Raw genomic sequence first — 26,631 nt, 5'->3', positions numbered from 1 at the left:
ACACTATATGTATGGCTATCTATTCAGCTGAGTTGTGATATTTTATGGTTTTGATATGTTTCCACATAAGTTTTGAAAAATAAATTTATTATTCAAATATTTTCCATTTTGGAGAATCTCTCGCGAAAGCCTCAGTTCATTAACGTGACCCTCCAGGGAGACACGACCCTCACTTTGGGAAGCACTGGTTTATAATTTGGTTATTCTTATAGGAAACCGCAAGTCCCGAAGTGATCACATCAGGTGACGTAGACTGTGTGTTATTGCTTTTGATAATGTCCAGTATTTCATCCCATAACGAAAAATAAAATATTTTTTGACAATATTTGACTCTTTTGAATGGCAATCCATCACTCAGAAAGAATTGTAAAATCAAATTGATTTCCATCAGTGGAACGATTCCATTCTCATGGGTTCAGATCAGATACGCAACGAAGTATAAGAGACATGATTTTGTATTTTCTTGAATGCTTTTCACATCGTATATCCATCCTTTTCTAGAACATTTCTTCGAGTTCAATAACATATCATTCTCGACAGAATGTCGTCATTGATAGAAACTGAAGTAAAAGGAAAAAACATATCGGTGAGTGCTTATCGATGCAGCAGTTTTGTTCCCTCTCTCTCTCACCAATATTGCAATGCTCAGAACAAAAGCATAACACTGAATACAAGAGAAAAAAAAAAACCATCTTCGACATTTTGGCGTCACGATTTTTTTTTATTGAATGGTAAAGCATAACATGTATTAAAAAAATATAATAAAAATTTATATATATGTATTATTTCGAACTTCGGGCGTCATTCGGTCGACAATCTACTCGGTATTTCAGAATTGATTTGTTATTTCCACCGGAATCATTTCGGACAGGCTTTGGAAAAGGATGTGGCAATGTCGTAACGAATTTCCGGCTGTTCATCAATAAGAAGAGGAAAAAAAAATCGATTGATTTTTCTGGTTTTTAGTTGACGTAACTCCCTGGAGATGAGAAATTCTATTTGGTTCCATTGTAAGAATGACGCGAAGATATGAACATTACTGGAATTACATTCTCGGTGTTATTGGAAAATTGAAACAAAATTCTGTTTCACAACCATTATTTTTCAGAATTATCATAATGTTTTTGCTGAGGTCATAAATGTTACGAACCAAACTGGATTATGAAATTCTCAGGTCATTCGTGGATGAGTAGGGCCTACCATAAACGCGGGTTACTTTAGCCCTGGGGTGTCACTTTGGTCCAAAACGGAAAAAAAAAATCATTGAAAGATGAGTGTTTCCATATGATTGCTTCAGGGTCGCATAGTAGTCATCGATTCCGCCATGCCGTGGCACTAGTTAGACATATTCGCCGCTAGAGCAGCAGTGCTTTTCATAATCCTGTTGAATACACGCGTGTTTTGGTATCAAACATTCGTTTGTGCAAGGAATCAAGTACAATTTTTAGTTTAGGCAAGCACATAAATTTCAAGCCAATATCTTCCTGATTAAAAATATATAAAATGTTTTTGTTGAACTATCCCAAGGTCTTTTGATAAAATGCATAGATCAGAAAATAGTACTACTACTACTAAACCGCACATGTACCTCGTCAATATTCATCTGCGGAATTTCTAACGAATCGGTAAATGTTGGGATGTGCATGCCTGTGTTATGAAACTAACGTGAAGCTTGTTTCTGTGTGTAATGCTTGTTCTAGTGCTGCCATCTACCACATATTTTTTGAACTATGAGTGAAGTGTAATGTTTGAAGATTTCACCGTTGTAGTCCTGTTGTTCTCTGTGGCGAGACTTTTTAATGGGGAGATTTGCATTCGCATCTCGAAGTTTTGAAGCAAAAAATAGTACTTATAATTATAACAAACGGGTTACTTTGTCCCAAAGAAAACATGGGGAACAAAGTAGCAGTAAATGATTGAGCTAACACCGCGAACTAATAGTGGTAAATCTAACAGTATGTCTAATGAACCACTGGAATCAACTCCGCGAAAAACTGGAAACGCAATCTCTAAAAAGGGCACTTTGGAAGGAGGAGATATTGCAATAAAAGCTTGGAAAAGTGCCTAACACAGAATAAAAGACATCTTTTTCTACAAATGGTCTCATCATATCACACAAGTGATCAACCTTGATAAATAATTGATGAAATTATTGAAAAAAAATTTTCTGCGAATATTTATTTGCCAAGAATTCAGTTATTTTGAACTGAAGATTAGAAATGATTAACACAGTAAGTACCAAGAAAATTTGCTTTTCCTGCTTCAAAACGTAGTAAATACCAAAGTTGAAAAACGCGTTAGTTGATGTCACTTAACACGATGGTCTATGGCACCTGGAACTTGTTTTCCGCGCTTTGCGTTTGATATTACCGTTTGACATTTACTACTTTTACCATTTCTGGTCTTGAACTTATAAAAGGCTGACTTATCCAACTTATAATAGGGTCATAATTAGGTACCATAACTATTTAAGACCTCTAATAAGACCGATGTTGCTTAGTCTCTTTTCTACTTATTGATTTGTAAACATTTCTTTGTTTCGACAAAGAAGACTAAGGTAAATATAAAGTGTATTTTTCTATTGATATGTGAGAGTAATTTTTCTTCAAAACCTTCTTCAAAAAAAAGTTTAAGCATTTATAAGCATTTAATTTTTTAAGCTTTTTAAAGTATTCAAGCATTAATTTTGTAAGTATTAAGAAATTAATCATTTGAGCATAAAGCATTTCAGCATTCATTTTTCAGCATTTAAGCATTTTTTCCTCAACATTTGAGCATTTATTGTATTAAAAATAAATTTTAGACTCCGCTTATTCAACAACGATGATGATGAGCGCAATCTTATAGCAATTCCATGGAATCTTTGCTGCAATTAGAGATAGAAGCAAGAATTTATTTGATTTCAATTAGAGACAATTTAATTATACACACACGGTTTGAAGTAGCGGCGAGAATTGTAAGTCGGGTCCAGAGACTGATAGTGTGAATCAGCAGCTGAGTAGGGACGATTCAGCGCCGACATCACATTTACTCTCGTCTCGTTAAGAGATGAAAGAAATGTTTTTCTTTTTTACTACCGATATATGTGCTTAGTTGGATCTAGTTTAACGCGCTGACAAATTTCAGCCGGATAAAACGCTTGGAGGTCAACACGGGGATAGACATCGCCTTTTATCCTCTCTTCCATAGCGAGAGAGTATCCACAAAGCCAAGCTGATACTAATGTGGATGAGATTAAACCCGACGGTGAGGAAGGATTCATCGGAGCATATGTGAATAGTTCGCGGTACGCTCTACTTGCTTCTGACCGCTTCCTGGAAGTATCTCTGTTTGATATTTCAGACATCACATCGAATATCCTCTATAAAGGAAGAGAGATGGGAGACATTATGGGGGAAAAGTGTCCCTAAAAGTCTTCAACGGAATAATCTGAATAGCTGGCTCGTCAAATAGTCTCTGAAAATTTGAATTTATTTTCAGCATTTTACGACTTTGTCCCAGAGTATTTGAGGAGTACGGAAATGTGTCTTTAGGAAGGTTTTTAACAGCTTTCTGTTGCGATGATGAATTTTGGAAAGAGAGAAAATATTCAATTGCCCTTGAGGGGAATCGTCCCCTCGCTTGTCGAGAGAGCACTCTAGATCACTAGAAAAGTGAGAGGATGTGGGTTTGATTCCCCGCAAAGGCAGTTGAATTTTCTTTCTTTCCTGAATGCATTTTAGCGTCAGCCAGCTGTTGGAAACCTTTGTATGGTTAGCGAAATGACATCATCCCCCGATAAGTCGCCATCTTGGCTCCGTGGAGGGTTAGTGATGGTAAGATGGCGTAGTGGTAAGATGCTCGTGTACCACCGTGAAGATTGGTGTAATGGTCCCTGGTTCAAACCCGAAGGAGGATATAGATAAGATATTTTCCCCAACGAGCTTAAGGCGACCACCGATCGACAGCACCTTAATTTAAAGCCATCTCATCAATGACAATAAATTACAATATAGCGATATGGCCAGATTTGATGTTTGGTGAAATAGGTAGCATCAGTTGCCCGCGGCACATTTGTAGATCCCCCGAGTGACTCGAAGTGCATTTGCAACAAGTTTATCCAACATCATTTAAGCAACAAGAAAAGCATTTTCACATCATTTAAGTGACGGGGGTTACATTTCCGGATCACTTAAATTGTCCGCGGCGCATTTCCATACAACTCAAATAGCCCGCGGCACATTTCTAAACCCCCTAAGTGGCTCGAGGAACATTTCCCGATAACTCAGTGACATGCTGTTGGGCGCTCTCGACTTACACGCTAGTGTTTGGAGGCAAACACTTCACCACTATTCAATCTCATTATCCTCCCATACAGTACAAGCAAACCTGCCAGAGAATAAGAGAATAGAGAAACAATAATAAAAAAAGACTATACCTAATGCACCGTATATACTCGTGTATAACCCGACTCGTATATAAGCCGACCCCCCCACTTCAGGACCACCAAAACCGCAATAAATTGAAAACCCGTGTATAAGCCGACCCCCAAAAAATCCGTTCATTTCAGAGAAAAAAATTCTTATATTTTCATGCGAAATGAATAGCTTGTGGAAATTTAACAGTAGAAAATGATTCAAACTTTTAAACCATTTCTTCTGAGTCTCCAAGCTCATCGTAATCCATCAGAGGTGCGGCATCTTCGTTTTTATCTTCATCTGGGCTGTCTCATCGCCATTGTCACTTTCAAAGAGAAAATCATCTTCAGTTCCGTCCATCGCATTGCCGATGCAACATTTTTTGAAGGATCGGATGATAATTTCGGCGGAAACAGGAATTCCAAGCCTCATGTACCCATTGGCACACCAGGCCAATGTCAGTTTTCTTCAAGGCACCACTTTATCATCGGAACTCATCCATTCGATCCACAAATCCCTCAAACAGTCTTTGAGAGGCTTATTGATGCTCACATCTAAAGGCTGTGCAATCGACGTTAGCCCACATGGTATCAAAGCCACAATGATGTTTTAGATTTCTTTGTCTCGGCTTTGACATTATCGGTTCTGTGGGGGTTTGAACATATCCCATACCAATAATTCGGGTTCCTCGAACACTGCGGCAAAAATGACAACTGATTGCGGGGGGTCGATATTTTCTCATCAAAAACTGACCCGAGTATAAGCCGACCCCCCCCCCCCACTTGGGGAATGAATTTTCCTACAAAGAAACTCGGCTTATACACGAGTATATACGGTATATGAGGCGGACATTAATACGTCATTTAAAGAATTTCATCTTTATAAGATGTTTTAATCATCACAAGAGGATTATTGAGCAGGCTGCTACGCTCATCATCTGTGGATGATTAGAGCGCTCTGAGGGTTAATCTAACAACTCTGTGACCAAGTTTAAGCGTCCGAAACAAAAATAGTCATTTCATATGTAATTCGGTGTAATGAATTTTACCATTAAAAAAAACGGGATTAGCTCCAGTTTTCTCTGAAATTGCACATTTAATTCAAATTCGAAATAAAAACACAATGGACGGAACATTTGAACAGAACATAAACTTGTATACCCTCTTCGTTCCAGAGGTTCACATATGTGGTTAACTGATTTGAAAATGGTTTTTAAAGGTTCTTTTTTCATTTTGAAGAGGACCAATGGCCCTGATAAGTATAACGACACAAATTAATTAATTACATAAAAAAGAATGTGTGTATGAAATATTATGTCCTGACTGATTCACCGATTCATCATCACCAAGATGAAACCGCTGAAGCGATAAATATGAAATTCGATTGGTTTTTTTTATTTCATGACGTAAAAACTCACTAAATCCCCGTTCACAGGGGAAATAGAAAAAGCGGGATTAAAACACGATTCAAGAATTTACACCAATGACTGCTCTCCATTTCTTTCCTCATGAACGAAAACAGTCATCAAATGAGGGTACTAGAACTCCCAATGCTACCGCAACATTAGCACATGTGTACGGGGCTTAAGAATACTATGAAAGTGTATTTCGAAATTCGATTCCTAAGGGGGTCATAAGGGTTAAATGTTAGAGAAATCCCGCCGAGCTGAAACCACTAAAGCTACAAACATGAAAAACTTAGTCAAAAGTTTTATTTCATGATATGAAGACTCACTGAGGAGGGATATTTGAAATTTCAACCTTTAAGGAGCTCATAAGGAGGTTCAAAGGTTATATGGGGCAATCATGGCTGAGTTGAAACCGCTGAAGCTGTGGTGGTCGAGTGGTTATAATGCCGGACTCGTGATGCGAGGATCCGGGTTCGAACCCCACAGTGGTGGTCGGCTGAAGTTGGTTTTCTGTGGTTCCCAACTTCAAGGCGCAAATGCGAGCCGATCTCCCCGTTAAAAAGTCTCGCCACAGAGAGCAACAGTCCTACAACGATAAATTATTCAATCATAACACTTCACTCATAGTTAGTAAAACTGGGGGCAGATGACAGCACTACACATAACAAGCATTACACAGAAACAAACTTTACGTCAGGTTGCACTACACGTACACGCACATTCCCGCATGTACCGATTCGTTGGGGGGTTCCGCGGGGGGGGGTGTAGCAGCATGTGTAGCATGTGTGGTGTAGCAGTAGTAGGTAGGGGCTCGGGGATCCATGATGTTCTTAAGTCAGCCACCTCGTTGGGCAATTTGCCTGTTGTGGCGTTGTATTTGTATTTGTATATTTGTATGTGAAAGTTGGTCAGTATTATGTTTTGTAATGTACCTAAGGAGATACCTAAGAAATAAGACGTATAAGAACAGGGCGTCCATAATTTAATGTAGCCTACAGGCGAAACCACTGATCAGAAAAGTGTGCAATTTTGTGGAGGATTTCATGAAGTGATAGGAATTTGTTTCAGGGGGAATAAACTAGTTTCACATGTCACCACCAGAGGGCGTTCCACTCTGAATACCTGTAGTAGACATGTAAATTTAGGTGATGTCACGCAGAAGCTGTTATAAAACCTAGAAACATTCGAGGAGATCTTGTTTCTCAATGTGTTTGCTGCTCACAATGACGATACGTTTACGAGATCGCTCTTTCTTGGTCAAATTATTTTACCAAAACAGCAATTCCGCAGTAATTGCTCTACGGAAATATCGGACTTGGAAGAGGATTCGAAAAGGTTCAATCAATGTTAGAACCATCGGAGTACGATAACTAAATTTGTAACCACAGGACCGGTAGCTGTTCATCCTGGAAAAAAGAAGAAAACCCGTTTCTATACACGCAGTACAGAAGGTTTCGCTTCAGGTGGAAGAGCTTCAAATTCTTATGGTTGCATTGGACAGTGGCTCTTCACCGAGGGTGCAGAGAAACATTTCTGGGGGTTGATATGGACAAAAATTTAATGTGTTGCCTGATTACAGTGAAATTGATTGAGATTTTGAAAATTGAATTTTTCAATTTCTTGGAAAATGTGGGTCATATGTCGACATGACACCTAATATTTTACATTCCACTTGCAGAAATGTATCTTGTGAAGTTCGGGTAAGAAAAGTTCTTTTTTCGGGTAGGGATGGTATTTGCTTTCATTTTAAACGAGAAAAAATACCTTTAATACTCAAAGAATTTTGCAGTTTGTTTACATTCGTATCTCCTGTTGTTATCATGCTTGATAAAAGACTTAATCAAGTGTCAAATAAACATAGCTGTTGCTCTGACTGGAATCAATCTGTTACAAAAAACTCAATAAAACTCTTTCGTTCAAGTCTCAAGAGAGGTTTAAAAATATATTATTTAGATAATCATAAATTAGATGATCATAGATAATGATTAGTGTGATTAAGAAATTGAAAATGCGTTATCATAGGGGGTGCGGAAAGATAAATCATATGGCCCTGGGAGTGCGGGATAGAAAAAAGGTTAAGAACCACTGTACTGGATATAAGGAACATCTCTTACAATTGTCCAACAGTAGTCATCCAGCATCGATGGTGATCATTTTCAACTAGTAACGTTGTTATATGTTCCTCACCTCTTTTTCACTACATAATAACACTCGTAAAGCAATCTTTAACTGCCAAAATGGTAATATCTCGAAAGCAAGAGCCAATAATACTTCTTCACGGAGTTGTTCTTGTTCAAAAATTCAAAATTATTCGAAATTGTACATTTCCATGTCGGACATAATTTCATTGTTGTTCAGTTCAATGAATTCGCACCGACGATTCCATGAGTTTTCGGGAAACCTTCTGACAAAAGAAAATTTTCTCAAATGAATGATAAATGCGCAGAATCCAGTGCTATCAATTTACCAATGAAATTTTTTACTGCTTTGATTACAGGTCATTAGCTTGGAAGGATGGACCGATATCATGTACTACGTTCAAGACGCGCATTCCTTTTGGGACTGGATATATTTTGTCCTTCTCATCGTTGTGAGTAAATGCGAATCCATATTATATGCATTATGCAGTACAATGAACACATATTTTTCTATTTAAATTTTTTTTTTAATTTTTACTTGACCTTAGAAATTGATTTTGTGGGATTGTTATTTGATAAACATTGCTTGTTGCATTCCATAATCTGCAGATTATAAAAGAAATCGTTATAGAGGGATTATCTTTATATACTGAGAGAAAACGTCGTCATCACGTGCTACCAAATTTATGCCATTGTGTGTGTGTGTGTGTTGACAACTTTTCTAAATATTCGTTGTTAGAGCCACCAAAAATGTTATTTTAATCATTTATTAGCAGCGAAAAAATGTAATTGATGAGTTGATAAATAAAATACAGTTAACGGTTGGGTGTCACGACCCCTGAACTAAATTTTTTTTAAATTACTTTAAAAAATATCTCACACACACACAATCACTAAACATAATCAAATTTTGCAGAAATGCCTATCCGACATGCGTTAGTAAAATGAACCTCGAACTTGTATATCTGACTATTTGTTAGACTTTTATGAATTTTTAAAGTTTGAGAAATATATCAAATTCAAAAATTTGAATTCAACATTTTTTCTTATATTTTTATATTTTCTAATGAGCAATTGCTAATTCTGCGCTAACGCTTGGTGAACAAAAATTTCTGTAAAATTTCTAAATTTTTGGTGAGTGTGTGTGAGTAGGGTAGTTCCCCTTTTTATTCTCACGGAGGCACAAAAACTGTAATCTGAGAAAATCGCATCCAAAATGTTTTTTCCTAAGGCCGGTATTACACTATAAAAGTTTGATAAAAGTCCTATTATATAACTTGAAAAATGCAGCCAATAAGGTCAACGGTTACATTTTCTAGAATGTAACCAGCAACCTTATTGGCTAGATTTTTCAAGTTTTATAAAAGGGATTTTATCAAACTTTTATAGTGTAATACCGGCCTAAGACACATTTACACTATATCAAGGAAACAGTGATTTTCCGGATATTAGGCTGAGGGGAACTCGGAAACAAAAGTCATCCCGTCTCCACCGGGACTCGAATCCAGGCGCTCTTGCATACCGGGCAAGCATGCTACCATCTACACCACTGGTGACAGGACCCTGCCTTCCTTATTTCAGCGCCTCACGCCACAAGGCGTGAAATAAGGAGGGCAGGGTCCTGTCACCAGTGGTGTAGATGGTAGCATGCTTGTCCGGTATGCAAGAGGGCCTGGGTTCGAGTCCCGGTGGAGACGGGATGACTTTTGTTTCCGAGTTGCCCTAAGCGTAATATCCGGAAAATAACTGTTTCCTTGATATCTCGGGCTTAGAAATAGCCATCTATCTCACTCTTTACACTATAATTCATGACTTCCATCTTTTATTTCAAAAGAACAAATTAACCGATTGACACGAAATGCTTTGCATTTGATATGCAATTGAATGAAATAATTTTGAACTCACTTTGAAAGAAATTGACTTCACCCTTAAATGACCTGCCCCTGTAAAAGAATGTATCGCATTGCATTTTAGAATGCGACTGCTAATTTTTGCCAAAGCGACACCCCACCCCCCTTAGCAGTTGCTACAACAATCTTCTGTTGTTTCTAAAACTGCCAAAATATCACAAAAATTAAAAAAACACACACACAAAAAGCATAGCATTCCAATCAACCCAATCAACTAGTAAAGGACTAAAATCTATTTAAATTCGAACCTAATATTGAAAGATTACGGGAGAAAATCTGCTGAGAAATAGAATTTATTTCCTTAAAAAATTAATCACATAAGCAATGCTATGAAGTTCTGAAAGTTATTCCTGTCCCCGATTACTGTTAAAATAACGATTTTAGGAAAATATTGATGAAAAAGATGGGACATTTTTATCAAAATGCTGATATAAAAAGCCAAAACTTTTGAAAAAACACTGGGAAAAGTTCTTAAAATACGGTTATCGAGGGCATTCTACGGATATGTGAACTTTAAACTAAATCAATAACACACGTATAAGTCCACAGTGGAAATAAAAAATACATAAGTTGGAATATATCGATTTTTATTGATCGTGCAGATGGACATCATCAATTGCCCCAACATTCCTTGGAAGATAAAATTCTTGAAAGTTAAAAGCCATTCATCACATATTCTTTGATAAGTTCTCCTGATGATCTAAATATACATAATTGTTAATGAGATAATCAGTCATCAAAATTGTTCATTGCCTTTAAAAGAAGATATTGATCACAACATTGAGATATCACAGATTTGCAGATATTGGATTTAACTGTATAATAATTATATGATGTATTATTAATGATGTTTAAGTAATGTAAATGTTAGTGCCAGAGCTCGAAGTGCGGCCAATTCGCGAAATGGCCGAGAGTTTTGCCAAAGTCTTTTTTTTTTTTGGAAATAATTCAGGCTTTGGCCATCCAAGTTACAAAGTGGCCGGAGATCCCTGGTCAAAGCTCGATGTGCTGATGTAAGACAGTCCAGTAGGAGCTAAATATATATATTTTTTTCATCGCTAACGTGTGATACATGGCTTTATATAGCAACTGCAATGGATTATTTACATGTGACGAACGAAAAAAAAAATGTAATTCGGGAGAAAAAACTATAAAAATAATTATATAGACACATAATTTTTTTCTGTCAAATTTTGTGAAGAAAAAATTATTAGCGCATCGTATTTTGACTGTCTTTTGATGGGTTGCCAGAGTTAACGCGGACATAAGTTATATATGACATAAAAATAACGCCAGCCATCGCCAACTGGGCGATGGTATCGAATCAAGTCTTTTGTTATCCGACATAGGCGAGAGATATCGAACAACTTCGCGAACTGTCTGGCCGAAGCCCAAAATTCAAATATTGGTCGGATCAATATTCAACGAAATTGGCCAGTTTCGGGCTTTAGCATTGACATTATTCATACCAATCAATATTGATGATGATTTTGTAAAAATCAATGAGGATGATGTATTCTGATTTGCTATAGGTTGGTTCATTCTTCATGATAAATCTGTGTCTTGTGGTGATCGCTACTCAATTCTCAGAGACGAAAAAACGTGAAATGGAGAGGATGAAAATTGAGCGAGCCCTTGGTCGATCGTCCAGTACATTGACGAGCACGAACGCGTCGGAGCCTTCGGGATGTTACAACCAGCTCTTCAAATACATTGCTCACATCGGACGCAAAACGAAGAGGAAGATGCTGAGGTACTGTCGACGCTTCAAGAGGAAAAAATCCATTTCCAAAGAGGAAGGCACGCCTTGCTCGATATCGCTGAAAACTCGAAGAACCGACAGACCACCGTGGTCGATCGGTCAGAGCTCTCTCAAAAACGGAAGCCAGAGTCCCGGAAGCATGGCCACAACTACTAGAGAATCGACAGTGGTCAGGGACGAGGGTAGCGCCAACAAACCAGTGATAGTCGTGGCTCCCTGCGCCAGTCCAGAAATTTCGGACGTGGAGTTTGGAAGCTCTCCGAGAGATGCAATATCCGAACCAACTGACAACGGTGGGAATAGAAAACTGAAGATACCAGGTGAGTTGTTCAGTTAATTCAATCTATCTCAGGTTTTCATTTTATACTGCATTATGCAACGAAAGAACTACATTACACGGACTGGTTCGTAAAGTATGTGTATTAAGTGATGTTTGCTGGTATTCCTAGATGTACTGAGAAAGAACGGAGCTCAGCCTAAGAAAAGTAAATCTAGTTCAGAAGCAAGTAGTAGCAGCCAGAAGTTCACTTGCACTCAGCTTCTAGCGATCGGAGCCACGCAGAGTGCGGCACCCGCTGGTTTCGCCAGCAGCTTTGCAATGCATACTTTCTACTCCAATCTTAATAAAAGTAAGCTCGCACCACATGATCATAATAGAGACATTATATCCGCATCCGACAGGAAATAATAGCTATAAATATTTCTTTTGATCTATCAAGACAATATCAATGGTAACAAACTCTTAATAACGTTCTTTAATACTCTATCTGTCACACTAAGAAAAAAATGAAATAATTATCATGTAAATTTTTGGTAGGTTATAGTGACATTGCCGATGATGTGGAAAAAAGGAAGGCGACTCGCGAACGTATTAAACATTTTAATCTATGATTAAATACGACATCACAAGTATTAAGGAAAAAACATACACGGAGAAAATTGAGAACTAACTATACATGTCGAAAATCCAGAGCGAACTGACTGGAAACGCCTCAGCCTCGTGGCTGTAACATAGAAAAACTACTCGCTCGATTATACAGGCTAAATTGGCTCATCGGGCCAAAACATGCTTTTTAAAAAAATTATAATAATCCCCACAAGGTCATTTTACTTATAATTAGAGTTGAAAATGAAAAAATAAGTATTTATTTATTTATTTCAAAACTTTACACCGAAGTTATACACCGAAATATATACCGAATATACACCGAATGTACCGAATTATACACCGAAATAATTAAGCGTTAAATCATACATGCTCAATTCAAGGCCCGCGATCAGAATCGGTCCCTCCTTATAACATCCAACCTAATTTTGTAAAAATGGACCAACCGGCTGGCTCATTTGTAGATCACTAAAGTGAGCCCCGGCGCAGTTCTGGACCACTCAAGCTGCCCGCGACACATTTAGAGATAATTTAAGTGACCCGCGGAATATTTACATATCACTTAAGTGACCTGTAGCAAATCTCCAGTGACTTAAGCCAGATTACTAAAGGGATCCACATGACATTTCTAGATCCCTTCAGTGTCCTGCGGGATATTTACAGATCAATTAAGTGAACTGCGACGCTGTTGCGCGGCTCCCTAGAATGATGCAGTAGAAATTATGCAGCGATAAAAGAACCACTTCGGACTACTGAGAATAGGAGCACATTGATATCACCACAGCACGCCACGACACACACTTTGAGAGCCTCCGTTTTAATGTCCTGCCTCTTCTGAGTTTACGGAAGTTAGTTGCTTTGCATCAGCCCGGGGTTGTGGGTGGTTCTATTTATCTATATACACTCTGTTTTAGGCATAACTGATTATTCTGTTACCTGGTAATTGCAAGTTAGTTATACACTCTTATCGTGGTTGTTTATCAACTGACACTACTTAGACGTATTTAGCGCCCATTCTGATGGGGGGTATTTTGTGAGATGGGCGTGAATGCGAGTCAATCTTCTCTATAAAAAAATTCGACACAAAGAGAACAGGATCACACTGGTACAATTATTCAATCATTACTCTTCACTCAGAGTTAGGGAAACTGATGCCTGATGGCAGCATTATATGTAACAAGCATTACATAGAAATGGATTTCAAGTTAGGTTCACAACACGTGCACACACATTCTGGCATATACCAATTGTTTAGAAATTCCGTAGAGAAATGTGTACGAGGTGCATGTGCGGTCAAGTACTGCTTTATAGTATATATGAACAAAGGGGAAAAGAAAGATTCAATAAAGAAAAATAGTTCAATTTTTCACCATCAGGTGAAAAGCCACTCTTTTTTATCGCAGTTGTATTTTTCTTACGGTCCAAATAACGTATATATCAAGTTCCAATGAAATGCATCCACCCACCACAACGGGCGCTACATAGGTCAGTATAATTAAGCCGGGCATCCGAGTGGCGCCGCGGTAAGATTCTCGTCTTGTCATTATGAAGGTTACCGTCAAGGTCCACGGGTTCGAATCCGGGCACAGAACATCAGCAACAAGTTCCTGACCTACCGAGCCTGGGGCGACCGCCGATAGATGGAGCCTTCATTTCCCTTCCAACTCTACTGGTTGGAAATTGCCGTAGGGCGATATATGACTGAAGCTGGTGTGGGTAAAATAGTGCAATTAAGCCGAGTAGTGTGAGTTTAATTATACTGGCACTATATTCCGACCCATGTAGCGCCCACTGAGGTGGACGTATTCCATTGGAACTTGGTATATCTTCGCTATTTAGACCATGGAATAAAGATAACTTCGATATAAAGCACCACTTTTCCACCTAGAAGTGAAAAATTGAGTTATTTTTTATTGAATTTTTCTTTTCTCCATGGTCCATATATTTTGTTATCAATCTTCATCAAATACCAACATCAGAATGGGTGCTAAATACGTCCGAGTAGTGACAGTTTATTTTTAACCACCGTGTACTTCAAAAGACTGATACCCAACAACGTCGTGAAAAATGTTACGGGATGGATTAAAAGAAAGTGGGGTGGTTTGAAGTACCACCAATAGTCGAAGGGTCAATTCTCACGGCCTCCTATATCACGACATCAATATTGCTATTTGTGTTAAATGCATAGTTTGATTCAGCGAATTGTGAGCTGTATTGAACTAAATAGGTACCAGTTTCCTGATTGTTGGTTCTCCACAATGTTCCTCACCATTAGCGATTTCTTCCTCTGGAAATGCTTGGAAGACAAGGTCTACCTACAAAACCCATGAACGATTGCGTGACTGGAACATAACATTTCCAATGTATGTATCACTATTGAGGTCGATATTACCGTAATTATCCGCAGATTATTCAACATATAAGTTATTTGCTGCAAGTATTATACTTTTTTTTTGCTTATAGTTTCGAAGACTCGACTTCTTTAAAATACAGAGACACTGCAGTGGCAACTATCGTAAAGATCTGTACCTAATTTACAAATCCATATGGATTTGTAAAATTCTGGACCATAATATTGAAGGATGGGACAAACCCCGCTTCCCGTCTCAGAGAGATATCGAAGCTTTCCCGGGGTATGGGTGTATCTGAAAATTTATTAATTTATGTTAAAATAACAAACAATGATATACATATATAAAATAAAGAATCCGGAGTAAAAATTGTGATCATATAGCATCATCCGGACCATAATATTGTGGTCCAAAATTACCTGGCTCTGCAAATAAAGATAGTGGATAGCTTAACGATAATGCTTAACGAAGATTTATAACTAGTCTTTCTGTATTCCCCTAGCGATTTTCAAGGCACCCCGTATGTCACCTGTATAATACAAACTGCATTTTTTGCGGTTTTGTTTGCTGCCCCATCTACTGCATATTGATTAGCAAGCGTTAGATATTCTCCCAAGCCAATCTTTGCACCAGAGGTACAAATACAACACCACAACAGGCAAAATGCCCAGCGAGGTGGCTGAGAAAAAGATGCCCATAAAAATATGGATGTCATATATTTAAAAAATAAAGCAACCCAATTAAAAATGTAATTAGAAACATTATAAACAATATATACTCATGATAAAATATTATACAATGCCCATAAAGAATACTCATGGTTGTCTTATTCTAAGTATGAATAGCTTCTCGATTTACCCCAACATGTTTATCGTACTTCTTTTTAAACGTGTCAATTGTGTTAAAATCTACTACCTCCGGGGGTAAGCTATTCCATTTATTGACAACCCTATCAGAGAAAAATTCCCTGCGACACCATAACCTTGCATTGCCCCTCACCAATCGATACTGGTGTCCCCTTGTAAAAGCTGTTGATTGGCGGTGTTCATGGTCCATTCTATGCATCCCATTGAAAATTTTGAACACTTCGCTCATATCTCCTCGACAGCTGCAGGTAGTATATAAATGTAGTGACCCCTTCGAGACACTTTTGTTTGAAACCTGTATTTAACAGTTTTTATATTTTATTTATTGTTCTGTAAAAAAAAGTATACCCAAAAAAAAAAAAAAAGACCTAAAGACCAAGAAAAAAAATTGAAATTAATAAAAAATATGAATACAGACTCAATGCAGGCTATGAATGCAGACAAGAGGATATGAATAATGAAACTTATTCGACACTCCATAAAGCTAATGATGATCAATAGATGGCTCCTCAAACAAAAAAAATTAAAAATGCATCCAGGGTATTTTAGACAAACAATTTAGTATTTGGATTGTCTGAATACAAATGAAGAGAAAAAATTGCTACCGAGTTCAAATATTGAGAGGCTTATTTAACATCTCACAGTGCTATTGATGATCAATAGATGGCGCAACAAAAAAAAAACTTTAAAAATTCATCCGGGAGATTGCATCCTGCGGTAAATTAAATGTGCTGTAAAAGGGTATTCTCGAATAATATACTGAAAACGATGAATGATTAAAATAATTAGGACTTTTCGGTGACTATAAACATTATTATAAGTGATTCTGAGGTTATAATCACAGTCTTAAGGCTGCCATCGACCTCGGAATAAGATAAACCATCATAAATTTAAAACAAGCAGAAGGATTTTCACCCTTTTCGTTTGTTTATAAATTCTTTCCTTGGGCCAAATACTTGAATAAGTCTAGAATAAGACAAGGTGAAAAAAAACTGAAAACTTGAGGTTTATTTACTAAACGAGTCGAAATATTTAAGAAAAGCAAACACTTTGAAGCTCATCTATCCCAGTTTACCCCTCAGTCTTATTTTCTGGCTACATTTTCCAAATTTCAATTCGTTTCCCCGAGACTCGTGTTTTCTTTGAACGTGTCTCGTGTCAAGTCATCTTGCCGGGAAGTTTATCGGTGGTTACGAAAATTAGAAAAAAAAAAGGAAAAATAAATCAAGACGTCTCGTTCAGCTGTCGCCTTCGCTGCAATAAAGGTCGTTGTCACCGAAACGAGTGGCATCACGTGATTTTTTCCCAACCACGCGTCGTCACTTGACGCAACGTTTTCTACAAAATTTTACCACGGGAGAGAGAGGGAACGGCACACACACGCACACATATCAGATCCATCTTGTCATTGGAGGTTATATTCCCGCTATTCTAAGATCATTTATATTCGTCAGGCACAGAACTTGCTTCAGATCAGTGACAGGCATCACCACTGACTTGAGGTCTTCCTTTAGATAGTCGGGAAAACGACGTTTTCTTGTGATATTTATACGGATATTTTAAAGAACCCACTTGAAAAGTCACTCATTTGATTAGCCAACGTCTGTTCTAGATGAATAAAAAATTTACTCTGGAACAGATTTTTTTTCCCTTGATATGAATTAAGTACAACATACCTCTATGTTCTGGCATGTTTCGTCTTGAATTTGGCTGTGTTTCGAAGACAGCTGTCATAATTGCGCAGGTATCAAATTTTTTTAGGGAATTTTAAGGTGGGGATAATCTTATTTTGGATTACAAAAAACTAACTACGTACTATTTATGGGAAATATGCTAGTCATATCTGCTAATCAGAAGTAATTGGATTTTGCCTCTTGAAATGCAATTATTATATTTTCATAAATACAGCGGAAAACTCCCTACAACGGTACTAGATATAACGATAAACCTCTCAACAACAATAATTTTTCCAAATCTTGTTTTGAATTACCTTTAGTCCATTGTTGAAGTCCTCCCGATGCAAGATATCCTTTACTACGATAAACCCCTCTATAACGATATTTATGAATATATTTCCAGCGATGTGTTTTGTATTTCCCTCAAAATCACCTTCAATATACTTTTAAATTCCTCATCAGTGTATAATACTTTTTTTTTTTATCTAGAAAAAACTGATTCCTTGTCGGTGTCATTTTTCGGGAGTTGTTGAAATTTTACGTGTTCAGAAATTTATAAAAATCATACCAAGTTAAGAAAGTTTGAAATAAGATTCAAGGAAACAACTATTTATCTTTGTTGAGCAAGAGAGATTTTATCTATTTATAGATAATAATATATATATAAAGGCAAACTCTGTGTGCATTTTTATTATTAATTAGCCATTTTAGCTAATAAATAAATTCCCTCCAATTATATTGCCGTGTTGATGTATTGTTTCAAATAAATAATATGCTAACAGCACCTACGTCCATTTACATCAGTGTTTGTAATTCCATTTTGTTTTCAATACGTTTTTATGGGGGGGGGGGGGGTGAACAATAGAGGGTTCAATTAGTTTTCTATGTTAATAAAAATGTATTGGAAATTAAGTAATCAGAGTTTAGATATTATCGGGATTTTGATCATACGGATACAGATCAAACCAGATACAGAGATAGTTCTAACTAAAAATGCAAATACCGTACATATTTTCATATGAAGAAACACCTGGCAACCCTAAAATTATCATTTTTGAATTGATAATTTCCCCACTCAATACAATCTGAAGTGCATGCACGAGTTCTTAAACATTCAAGTTCTTTATTTCGAATATGCATAAAAAAGAAATAGAAACATCTTGAGTATTTTTAAAAGAACTTAATATGGAATTAAGGAAGCGCAAATACATTTGAAAATAAATACCATTCAGTATTGGAATGACGAGATGGGATGGGAACGTTACCTACGTCTTCTATTACTCTTGTGCGTGTGTGTGTGTGTGTGTGAATGCATCATTTGGTCAAGCAGTGTCCTTGAAAAGAAGCCGGGGTAGTGTGATATCTTTTCGTGAGCTTCGTCGGTGTTTTTCGTAGCAGACTGAAAGGAATTTGTTTTCATTAAAGTAAATATTACTTATTATTTCTGTGGTGTTTGGTCAGAACATGATAACATCAAAATCACAGTTTTGATGTATAACATTTTCATTGTCATTTAAAAATCAAAAATAAAGCATGTACTTTGTTTAGCCGTACGCACGTATTTTTGCATTTATCTCACTTCTAATTAGTTATAATTAGCCATATTTTGGAGATATCATGTTCTGACCAAACACCACATATTTAAGTTTTAACTTAACTGTCACATTATTTCGAGACGCTTCTAGAGAAGAATATTGGAGCCAGCAATTACTTATAAATGGTTTTATTGATTCGATCATGGTGATATATAGTCACTTGTTGACCAATCTTGGTCTGCGCTTCCTGGAACTTACAGAACGGTTGAGAATATTCAAAATCCACGGTTCCGCAAATGGTTGATAGTTGCACAAATAATCAAAGTATTGGCTTTCATTACGTGGAGCCCATGATAACCGTTTCAATGAGCTTTTATGAGGTGTTATCCGAATTAATGGTTGTGTAAAGATACTCCTGGAGGTACGTGCCGCATCATTGAGGTGCATGTGAAACATAGTCAGCAATGGCGGGGATGGTGATAATAGCAACAAAAACAACATCGGTGATGACTCACTAGTTTAATGACCAATAGTTGTTTTATAAATTTCTAGATAAGCATATGTATGCCCCTCCTGCGCATTCTATTTGTGTTTACCATCAACACATGTCTTCTACGCATTTACAGAGGAACGTGAATCCTCTATGAATTTCTTTTGGTGAACAACATTCTTTCGAATTTCTTATGGCACGCAAGCATACTACGCATTTCAATAGGTGCACAGGTCTCCTACGTAATTCAAGAAGCTACGGAAGCGTCCGTTTTCCACGGTTTATTTTTCAGATCAAAGCTAAAAGTAAGCTTCTCCGCTAAAAGTAAAAAAAACAAAATGGGATTCTAACATATTCTTTGAAGTACTCCATCAAAAATTCATCGAATGTCACGAAAACGAAATCATACAAACCCACCTATGCTCCAGCGTAGTGATGGGTAAATTACAGCCCACCGACCACGTCTGACCCGCTTAGAAGCTCTATCCGGCTCGCCGCAGATTTCGAAATAATAGCATAGAAATGTTCAATTTCCACAGTGTTAAAACACTGAAAAAAATTCTTTGAGGGATGCTTCCTCTTTTGCATGAGGAATATATAGTGGTAAAAATGTAAACAGAAATTGATTTTAAAAACTTTTGCATATGCAAAAAATTGAACACATACGGAATAAATATTTAAAAGTTGTTGGTATTTACTTATATTACTTACTGTACTTATTTTTCTCACAATTGTAAAGTATAAACAATTGTCCCTCATTTGCAATGAAATCTTGGCAGTTCTTCAAAGTATACAACATATCCCACCCGTTCATTTCTAAGCAGGAAATTCCAGTAATCGTATTCTCCCCTTTTTAGCCGGTATAATGTGCAAGGAAATTCGAGTCACAAATTCTAGAAAATCTTTAAATGTTGTGGCGTTATTCTAAAAATCTATTGAATTGGCTAAATGCATATTTTGATCCATGTTGAACCTCGCTTTTCACAGCATGCATAGAACGGACTAGATCCCAACATTCAAAACGCTTATGTCTGTCGTGTTTTACGGCATGGCGGCTCTTGTGGTGGGAACACAGTGTGAATCAATGTCCGAATATGTCCGGCCCATCATAATTTTTTCTTTTTGTTTTTTGGCCTGCTTCTAGAAATGTTTTGCCATCACTGCTCTCTCACTACCTTGAGGAAATTTTTTCGAGTGTAACCTTCCGCACGTTGACTAGGTGATTAAGAAGATAGCCAAATGCACGCACCATTAAAAGACAAAAATGGCGATTTTCTTCCTGCAAAGAAAACAAAAAAACTACTTTTCATTTTCTACACCCCATCCCTCCGCACTAGTAAACAAAAATGTTACTTGGAATTTAGTTGATGGGATTAATTGTGCAATTCTGCACATGATCAGGAATAGTTTTTTGAATGCAATGAATACACCGAATGCTATATACCGACGTGTTTACGTAACTGTTACGTAAGTTCAAGTAGTTACCAATGAATCCATCTGCAAAATTGCGATACTTTCCACTTTGGAAATGACAAGGATTTACCGACATGCGATTCTGACAATCGATGCTGAGATTTTGATATATCTGCATTTGTTTTCCTCTTTCTTCCTTTCAGACGAGAAACACAGTTCTGCTCCACAGTTACTTTTCTACTGTTCAGAGAAGGAAACAGAAGATAACACCAAAAATCATTCGGAAGAGTACTGGAGCAGCGAATCCGATCTCGAACGAAGTGAAACTGAGAATACTCCAGATGAAGAACTCACCTGCTTCGGGAAATGTTGCAGGTGGTACAAGGACAAGCAGTCGGCGATTAAGTCCTTTGTTGACCACCGCTACTTCCAACGGGGAATCCTGACGGCTATATTGGTGAATACCCTGAGCATGGGCATCGAATATCACAATCAGGTACTTTGCCCCGTAATCTATCCTATAATGCATTTTAAAATGTCTCTCCTGTATCAACATATCAACAATCTATAATCAACAACCATTTTCAATTCAATGTCGGATTCCAGTCTCTAAAATTTCACACATACTTCTGTCCGATGTAATACAGTTGTCTCCACGAGAACTTTCTGATGTTATCCCTCCATGTTGCTGCGGAGCAACTTTTCCGAAGTTTAACATAGCGAGAATATGATAAAAGTCTTCCGTGATAGTGGTGGGTCCGTAAAATAACAGTTGAAGAAGTTGAAAACGGGGGCTGTCTACAAATTTTAATAATTTGTAGATGCCCCCCCCCCCCAATGGAAAAGTTGTCAAATTTGCACCTCTTTGTAGGGAAATAAATTTACTCAATCTTTATTTGGAGAGTGATTCGACGGGATATCAGAGATTGAAATTATTGATTTGTGCCACATTCCGCGTCTTTCTGAAGTTTTGAGATTTTTTTTTACTTCGTTTTGCATATTCAAGATTACACTCTTATATTCACAATTACGATTGAACGATTGATTTATGTGCATTTCATCAAACATTTGATTTAGGACGGACGTTCGGAGTAACACCAATTAATTTATTCACAATGATCTAATCGTTTAGGCTAAATGCTGTTGGACATCGCCAATTGTAGAAACTGACATTATGAACTCACCCACACTCCCATACACCAGCTTCCGACATGCATAATTTGTTGGAAATTCCGACATGCACAGTTTGTTCGAAAAATGTTCACAACATGCATGTGTGGTGTAGTAGTAGTAGCAGAGGCCAGGACTCTTTTCGCTGGAACCACCAAATCCACACTTTCATTCAGGTTCGACTATGACTGGTTTTTCGAAATTGTTGATGGATTCCCCTGAAAAAAATCTCGTTACAGCAAGATGCAGACCCAAAGTATTACGCATCCTATTCACTGTCAAAGTTGTAGTTAGATGACAGTACCTATTTAAAATTTCACCTGAGTGGCGTGGTAAGATGCTCGTCTACCACCGTGAAGGTTGCTGACGCCGTCGTGGGCTCGAACCCGAGGGAGGATATAAATAAGATATTTTTCCTCGCGAACTTGAGGTGACCTCGAATAAACAGTGCCTTTATTTCCAACCCATCTCATTAATGGCAGTATGACCGTCGTGAGACAAGTTAGTTTTACCTTACTGTTGACAGGCCGGGGTTCTCCGGATCGATGCGATGGAGTGAGACTTCAGCTTGGTGCACGTTCTGCACTAAGCCTTGGGGTCAGCGGTTTTAGCACCTTAGCTATAGCCAAAAACCACGGGACGGACATCAAAAGGGTTGGCACCACCCCTCGAATCCTATCTCTGGATTCGGGGAATTATTCCCCGTCGGTCTAATTGCGTGCTGAGTGGGATGGCGACATCTGGTCCACAAATTTCCTGTATGGCCAAAAGGCTGGGTCAGGGGTGTATCAAGAGATTAATGGCAGTAAATTGCAATATATATAGCGATATGGCCAGGGTTAGTGTTTGGTGAAGTAGTACCTATTAAGTAGGAAAAATATACACAACTTACATCTCCATAAGTAGGAGTTCAGATTAGTAACGAGTTTGCTGTAGAAAAGTGAATGGGAAGGGGAGGTCAAAGTATCAGCACTCTTTAACATTATTATTATATTTCTTTGCTCAGTATTTGGTCTGATATTCCCAGAAATAATGATTTTTATGGAAGTACCATCATAACAATGCATTTTGGAAAATTAGTTATTTTAAACATGATCATATAACCGTAACAGGGAAATATTAATTTACACAAGCTATATTTATTATATCAAGTACAGTAAAACCTCTCTTTTGCGGACACTGGTGAGACAGAAAAATTTATCCGTAAAAGAGGGGTGATCGTTAATCAGGGGGTTTGAAATATACGCTTTAATTATACAAGGAGAAAATATTATTTGGACGTAAAAGAGGGGTGACCGTGTCTGAAGGAGTGTGTGTTAAGAGGGGTTTTACTGTATGTTCAATTGTTTCAAATAATAATTAAACATATTTCTTGAATATGCAGCTATTCAGCGGCGTTGAGTTCGGAAAGAAAAGTCATCTGGTCTCTCACGAAATCATGCCCTCTTCGCAAACCGGGCAAATATGCTACATATGCACCCATGGGACACAACCCTCCCTTTCTTATTTCATTTGCTGTAGATAAGAGAAACTATACTAATGCCTCTACTTCAATGCTTCAAACCGAAGTGCGTGAAATAAGGAAGACAGGGTCTTGTCTCCAGAGTGGTGTATATGGTGGAATGCGTACCCGGTTCGCAAGAGGGCCTGGGCTCAAGTCCCGGCGGATACCACACTTTCTTTCCGAGTTCCACTCTGTTCAATATCCAGAAAATAACTGCTTCCTTGACATCTTAGGTCGAGAAAAGCCGTGCAGCTCTCTGTTTAGAATATTATTTCACTTATTTGATCTGTCACTATTATAATTTTATTGTAAATTATTTTATTTATATCAGTATGGAAGAGAGCTCTCACTAATAATTAATTCCCAACTTCAAATTTGATTATTTTCTTGAAACACTGTTTTATTCATTATTCAACAGTATCATTCTCTTGATTACACTGTTCAATAATGAATTTTTTTTTTATAATTTGTAAATGACTAAAATTGGATTTTTTTTTTATAATCTGAAAAGTTTTGTCAGTATTTAAAAAATTCTACTACAAGTATTTGAATTTACAAAAGATCGCAGAAAGACAAATAAAATCAAATATCCATATAAATAATGACGTTTCATGGAATCATCATGGAAAAATATTATTAATTTTTTTGTTATGTTTCAGAAAATGATCAATCATATATACTGATAATATTCATGGTATATGATGTAAGGACGATATTTTCTTCTAAAATTTAAAAAAAAAGAAATTGTTTTTCATTTTTGTAGAAGGAAAAACCAATATCCTTCCAAACTGTAATTATTTTATGGTTATTTGAGATGCGCATACTATACGGATCAATTTGTTTTAAATTTGTATTGAATATACTTTACATAAGAAAACTTAAATTAATATGTATGGTTTGTGATTGGCATCGGTAAATTATAAAAACCATGGATAGATAGATGGAATTTCATCGAGAAAAGATGAAGTTCTCGTAAATATAACATGGGATTTATTGGTAAGGATCCTGTTTCTTTCCCATTTATTTTACTGATATCGATTTTCGGGGAAATATTTATCTATGGGATAGTTTTGAAGAATTATCGGAATTTATATATTTAGGTATTGATCCAATTTTTATGAGGGATTGCTTTCGGAATTAGAATGATATTTACCCAGAATCGCTTCTAGATATGTATACTGTGCTCGAATAAAATTATTGATTTATTGATTTTTTGTGAATAACTGAGAAATAAAATGTTTTGTAAATGAATTTTATTACTTATTTATTATTATTATTATTCCATTCAGAAAATTGTTTTTAAATGTCATTGATTCAGAAAATATTTTATACATGTTTTCAATATTACGAACAAACATTATAAACAAATTATATATTTTTTTCTAGAATTTTTAATGAATGATTATTCAAATGAATTCATGTGAACAAATTCATTTGGAACTTGAATAAGATAAATATTCTTGTGGCAGCAATTATTTTGTAAAAATCGAACGAAATAAATAATTTTATTAGAGTAAAACAGTGCAAATACAACGCCACAACAGGCAAAATGCACAACGAGGTGGCGGAGAAAAAGATGTCCACTATATTTCAAAAATGCAGACGTCATATATTTCAAAAATACAGCAACCCAATAAAAAATGCAATTACAAACAATATATATATACATGATATACCTCTGTGTAGGTATGATCTCCAAAACCTTACAGCATACTCCAGTACAGGACGAACTAAGCCTCGGAAAAGCGGAAGAATGACTTTAGCAGAACGCAAAGAGACCTTTTTGAAAATGAGACCAAGCATTCTATTCGCTTTTTTTGACCACCACTGAACAATGTTCAGAAAACCTAAGCCGCTCGTCAATGAGAATGCCCAAATCGGTGACCCTAGTTGTATACTCAATGGCTATATGTGAGATGACTTTCTTCAGTGGCGTCACGAGCATCGCATGGATGCCTTCTGCTATAGATGGTGGGATAGTGACACAACAACTCGTAAGAAAACCGTGGGTTGTTCGAAAACATTGGGCGACCATGCACTTGTCAACGCTAAACGTCATGCTCCATTCATTTGCTGCAATCCTATTTAAGTTGATCTGAAGCAACTCCCTTTCGCTTTGATTCCCATTTATCCCCATTAGCTTCACGTCATCTGTGATATTGCTAGCAATCCCATCGATACCCTGATCGAGTTTACCGATAAAAAGCGAAACAAGTATGGGGCCCAAGGACACTTCCTTCAGGAAATGCATTTGTGACGCCTGTCCATCCAGAGAATTCCCCGTTCACCATAACTCATTGTGACCTATCTCTTAACCACGATTCTATCCAATTCATCAAGTTGTCCCCAATCCCAATCTCGTGTAAATGTCTCACGAGTTTACCTTGTTGGACCCGATCGAATGCCTTCTGGAAATCAAGGTAAACAACATCTACATTTTTGCTCTTACCCAAAGCCTTCGTCACGTGATCATAGAAGCAAAGGAGGTTAGTCACGTCACATGACTTTCCCTTCCTGAACCCATGCTGATTATCCAAACAATACATTATTCTCGTCTATTTACTTCACAAACTGCCTTTTGATAATAATTTCCATTAATAATGATACAACAATATTCTCCAAATATGTAGTCACAGATTCATTTTGATGAGAGAAAGTAAAATATTTCATAAATTTAATTTAATATTCAATTGTATTAATTTAATTGAAAGCAATTTGCATTTTCATTAAATGAGGTAGAATTGAATGAATAAATAATGTAACAAATAATTGCGGTTCAACAATAATTATTAGAATGCCATATAAATGAATCTCTTACAACATTTATAATATGATTATTGTGAGCATCAAGTTATATTCAAACTGAAAATAATCTAATAAATTATATTATAGTTGAATTTTATTTTTCTTATGTAAAAATAATAAAAAAGTTCAAAACAATCAAAAGATAGAAACAGACAAATATATTTTTTTTTATTTTGTACAATACTGCAATATTAGGAATGAGTTATCGAAACTGTAGTTTTATAGAATTTTATTTCTAAATTTTATGAAATAAAGCACATTTTTCCCGGAGGAACTTTCTCCTGGAAGCCATCTTAAAAATCCCCAGAAAGTTCAATTCG

The 26,631-nt window shown here is 36.8% G+C and overlaps 1 protein-coding gene across 2 annotated transcripts in view; it reads left to right on the top strand.

The window, feature by feature from the left end:
- The window catches only part of LOC149077142 (voltage-dependent T-type calcium channel subunit alpha-1G-like), a 95,979-nt gene that overhangs the window by 16,284 nt on the left and 53,064 nt on the right, over positions 1 to 26,631 (top strand). For both annotated transcript variants that reach the window (XM_089244871.1, XM_089244870.1), the window contains 4 exons: positions 8,303 to 8,395; positions 11,386 to 11,935; positions 12,065 to 12,244; positions 21,036 to 21,328. In XM_089244871.1, the coding sequence (XP_089100997.1) occupies positions 8,303 to 8,395; positions 11,386 to 11,935; positions 12,065 to 12,244; positions 21,036 to 21,328 (1,116 nt within the window). The remainder of the gene's footprint in view (positions 1 to 8,302; positions 8,396 to 11,385; positions 11,936 to 12,064; positions 12,245 to 21,035; positions 21,329 to 26,631) is intronic.

The sequence above is a fragment of the Pholcus phalangioides genome, unplaced genomic scaffold (genome assembly GCF_987345545.1).
Source record: "Pholcus phalangioides strain wild (caught in Gottingen) unplaced genomic scaffold, Ppha-v1.0 ptg000015l_1, whole genome shotgun sequence".
In the NCBI taxonomy this organism is placed as follows: Eukaryota; Metazoa; Arthropoda; class Arachnida; order Araneae; family Pholcidae; genus Pholcus; species Pholcus phalangioides.
This window is presented reverse-complemented; position numbering and strand designations above follow the sequence as displayed.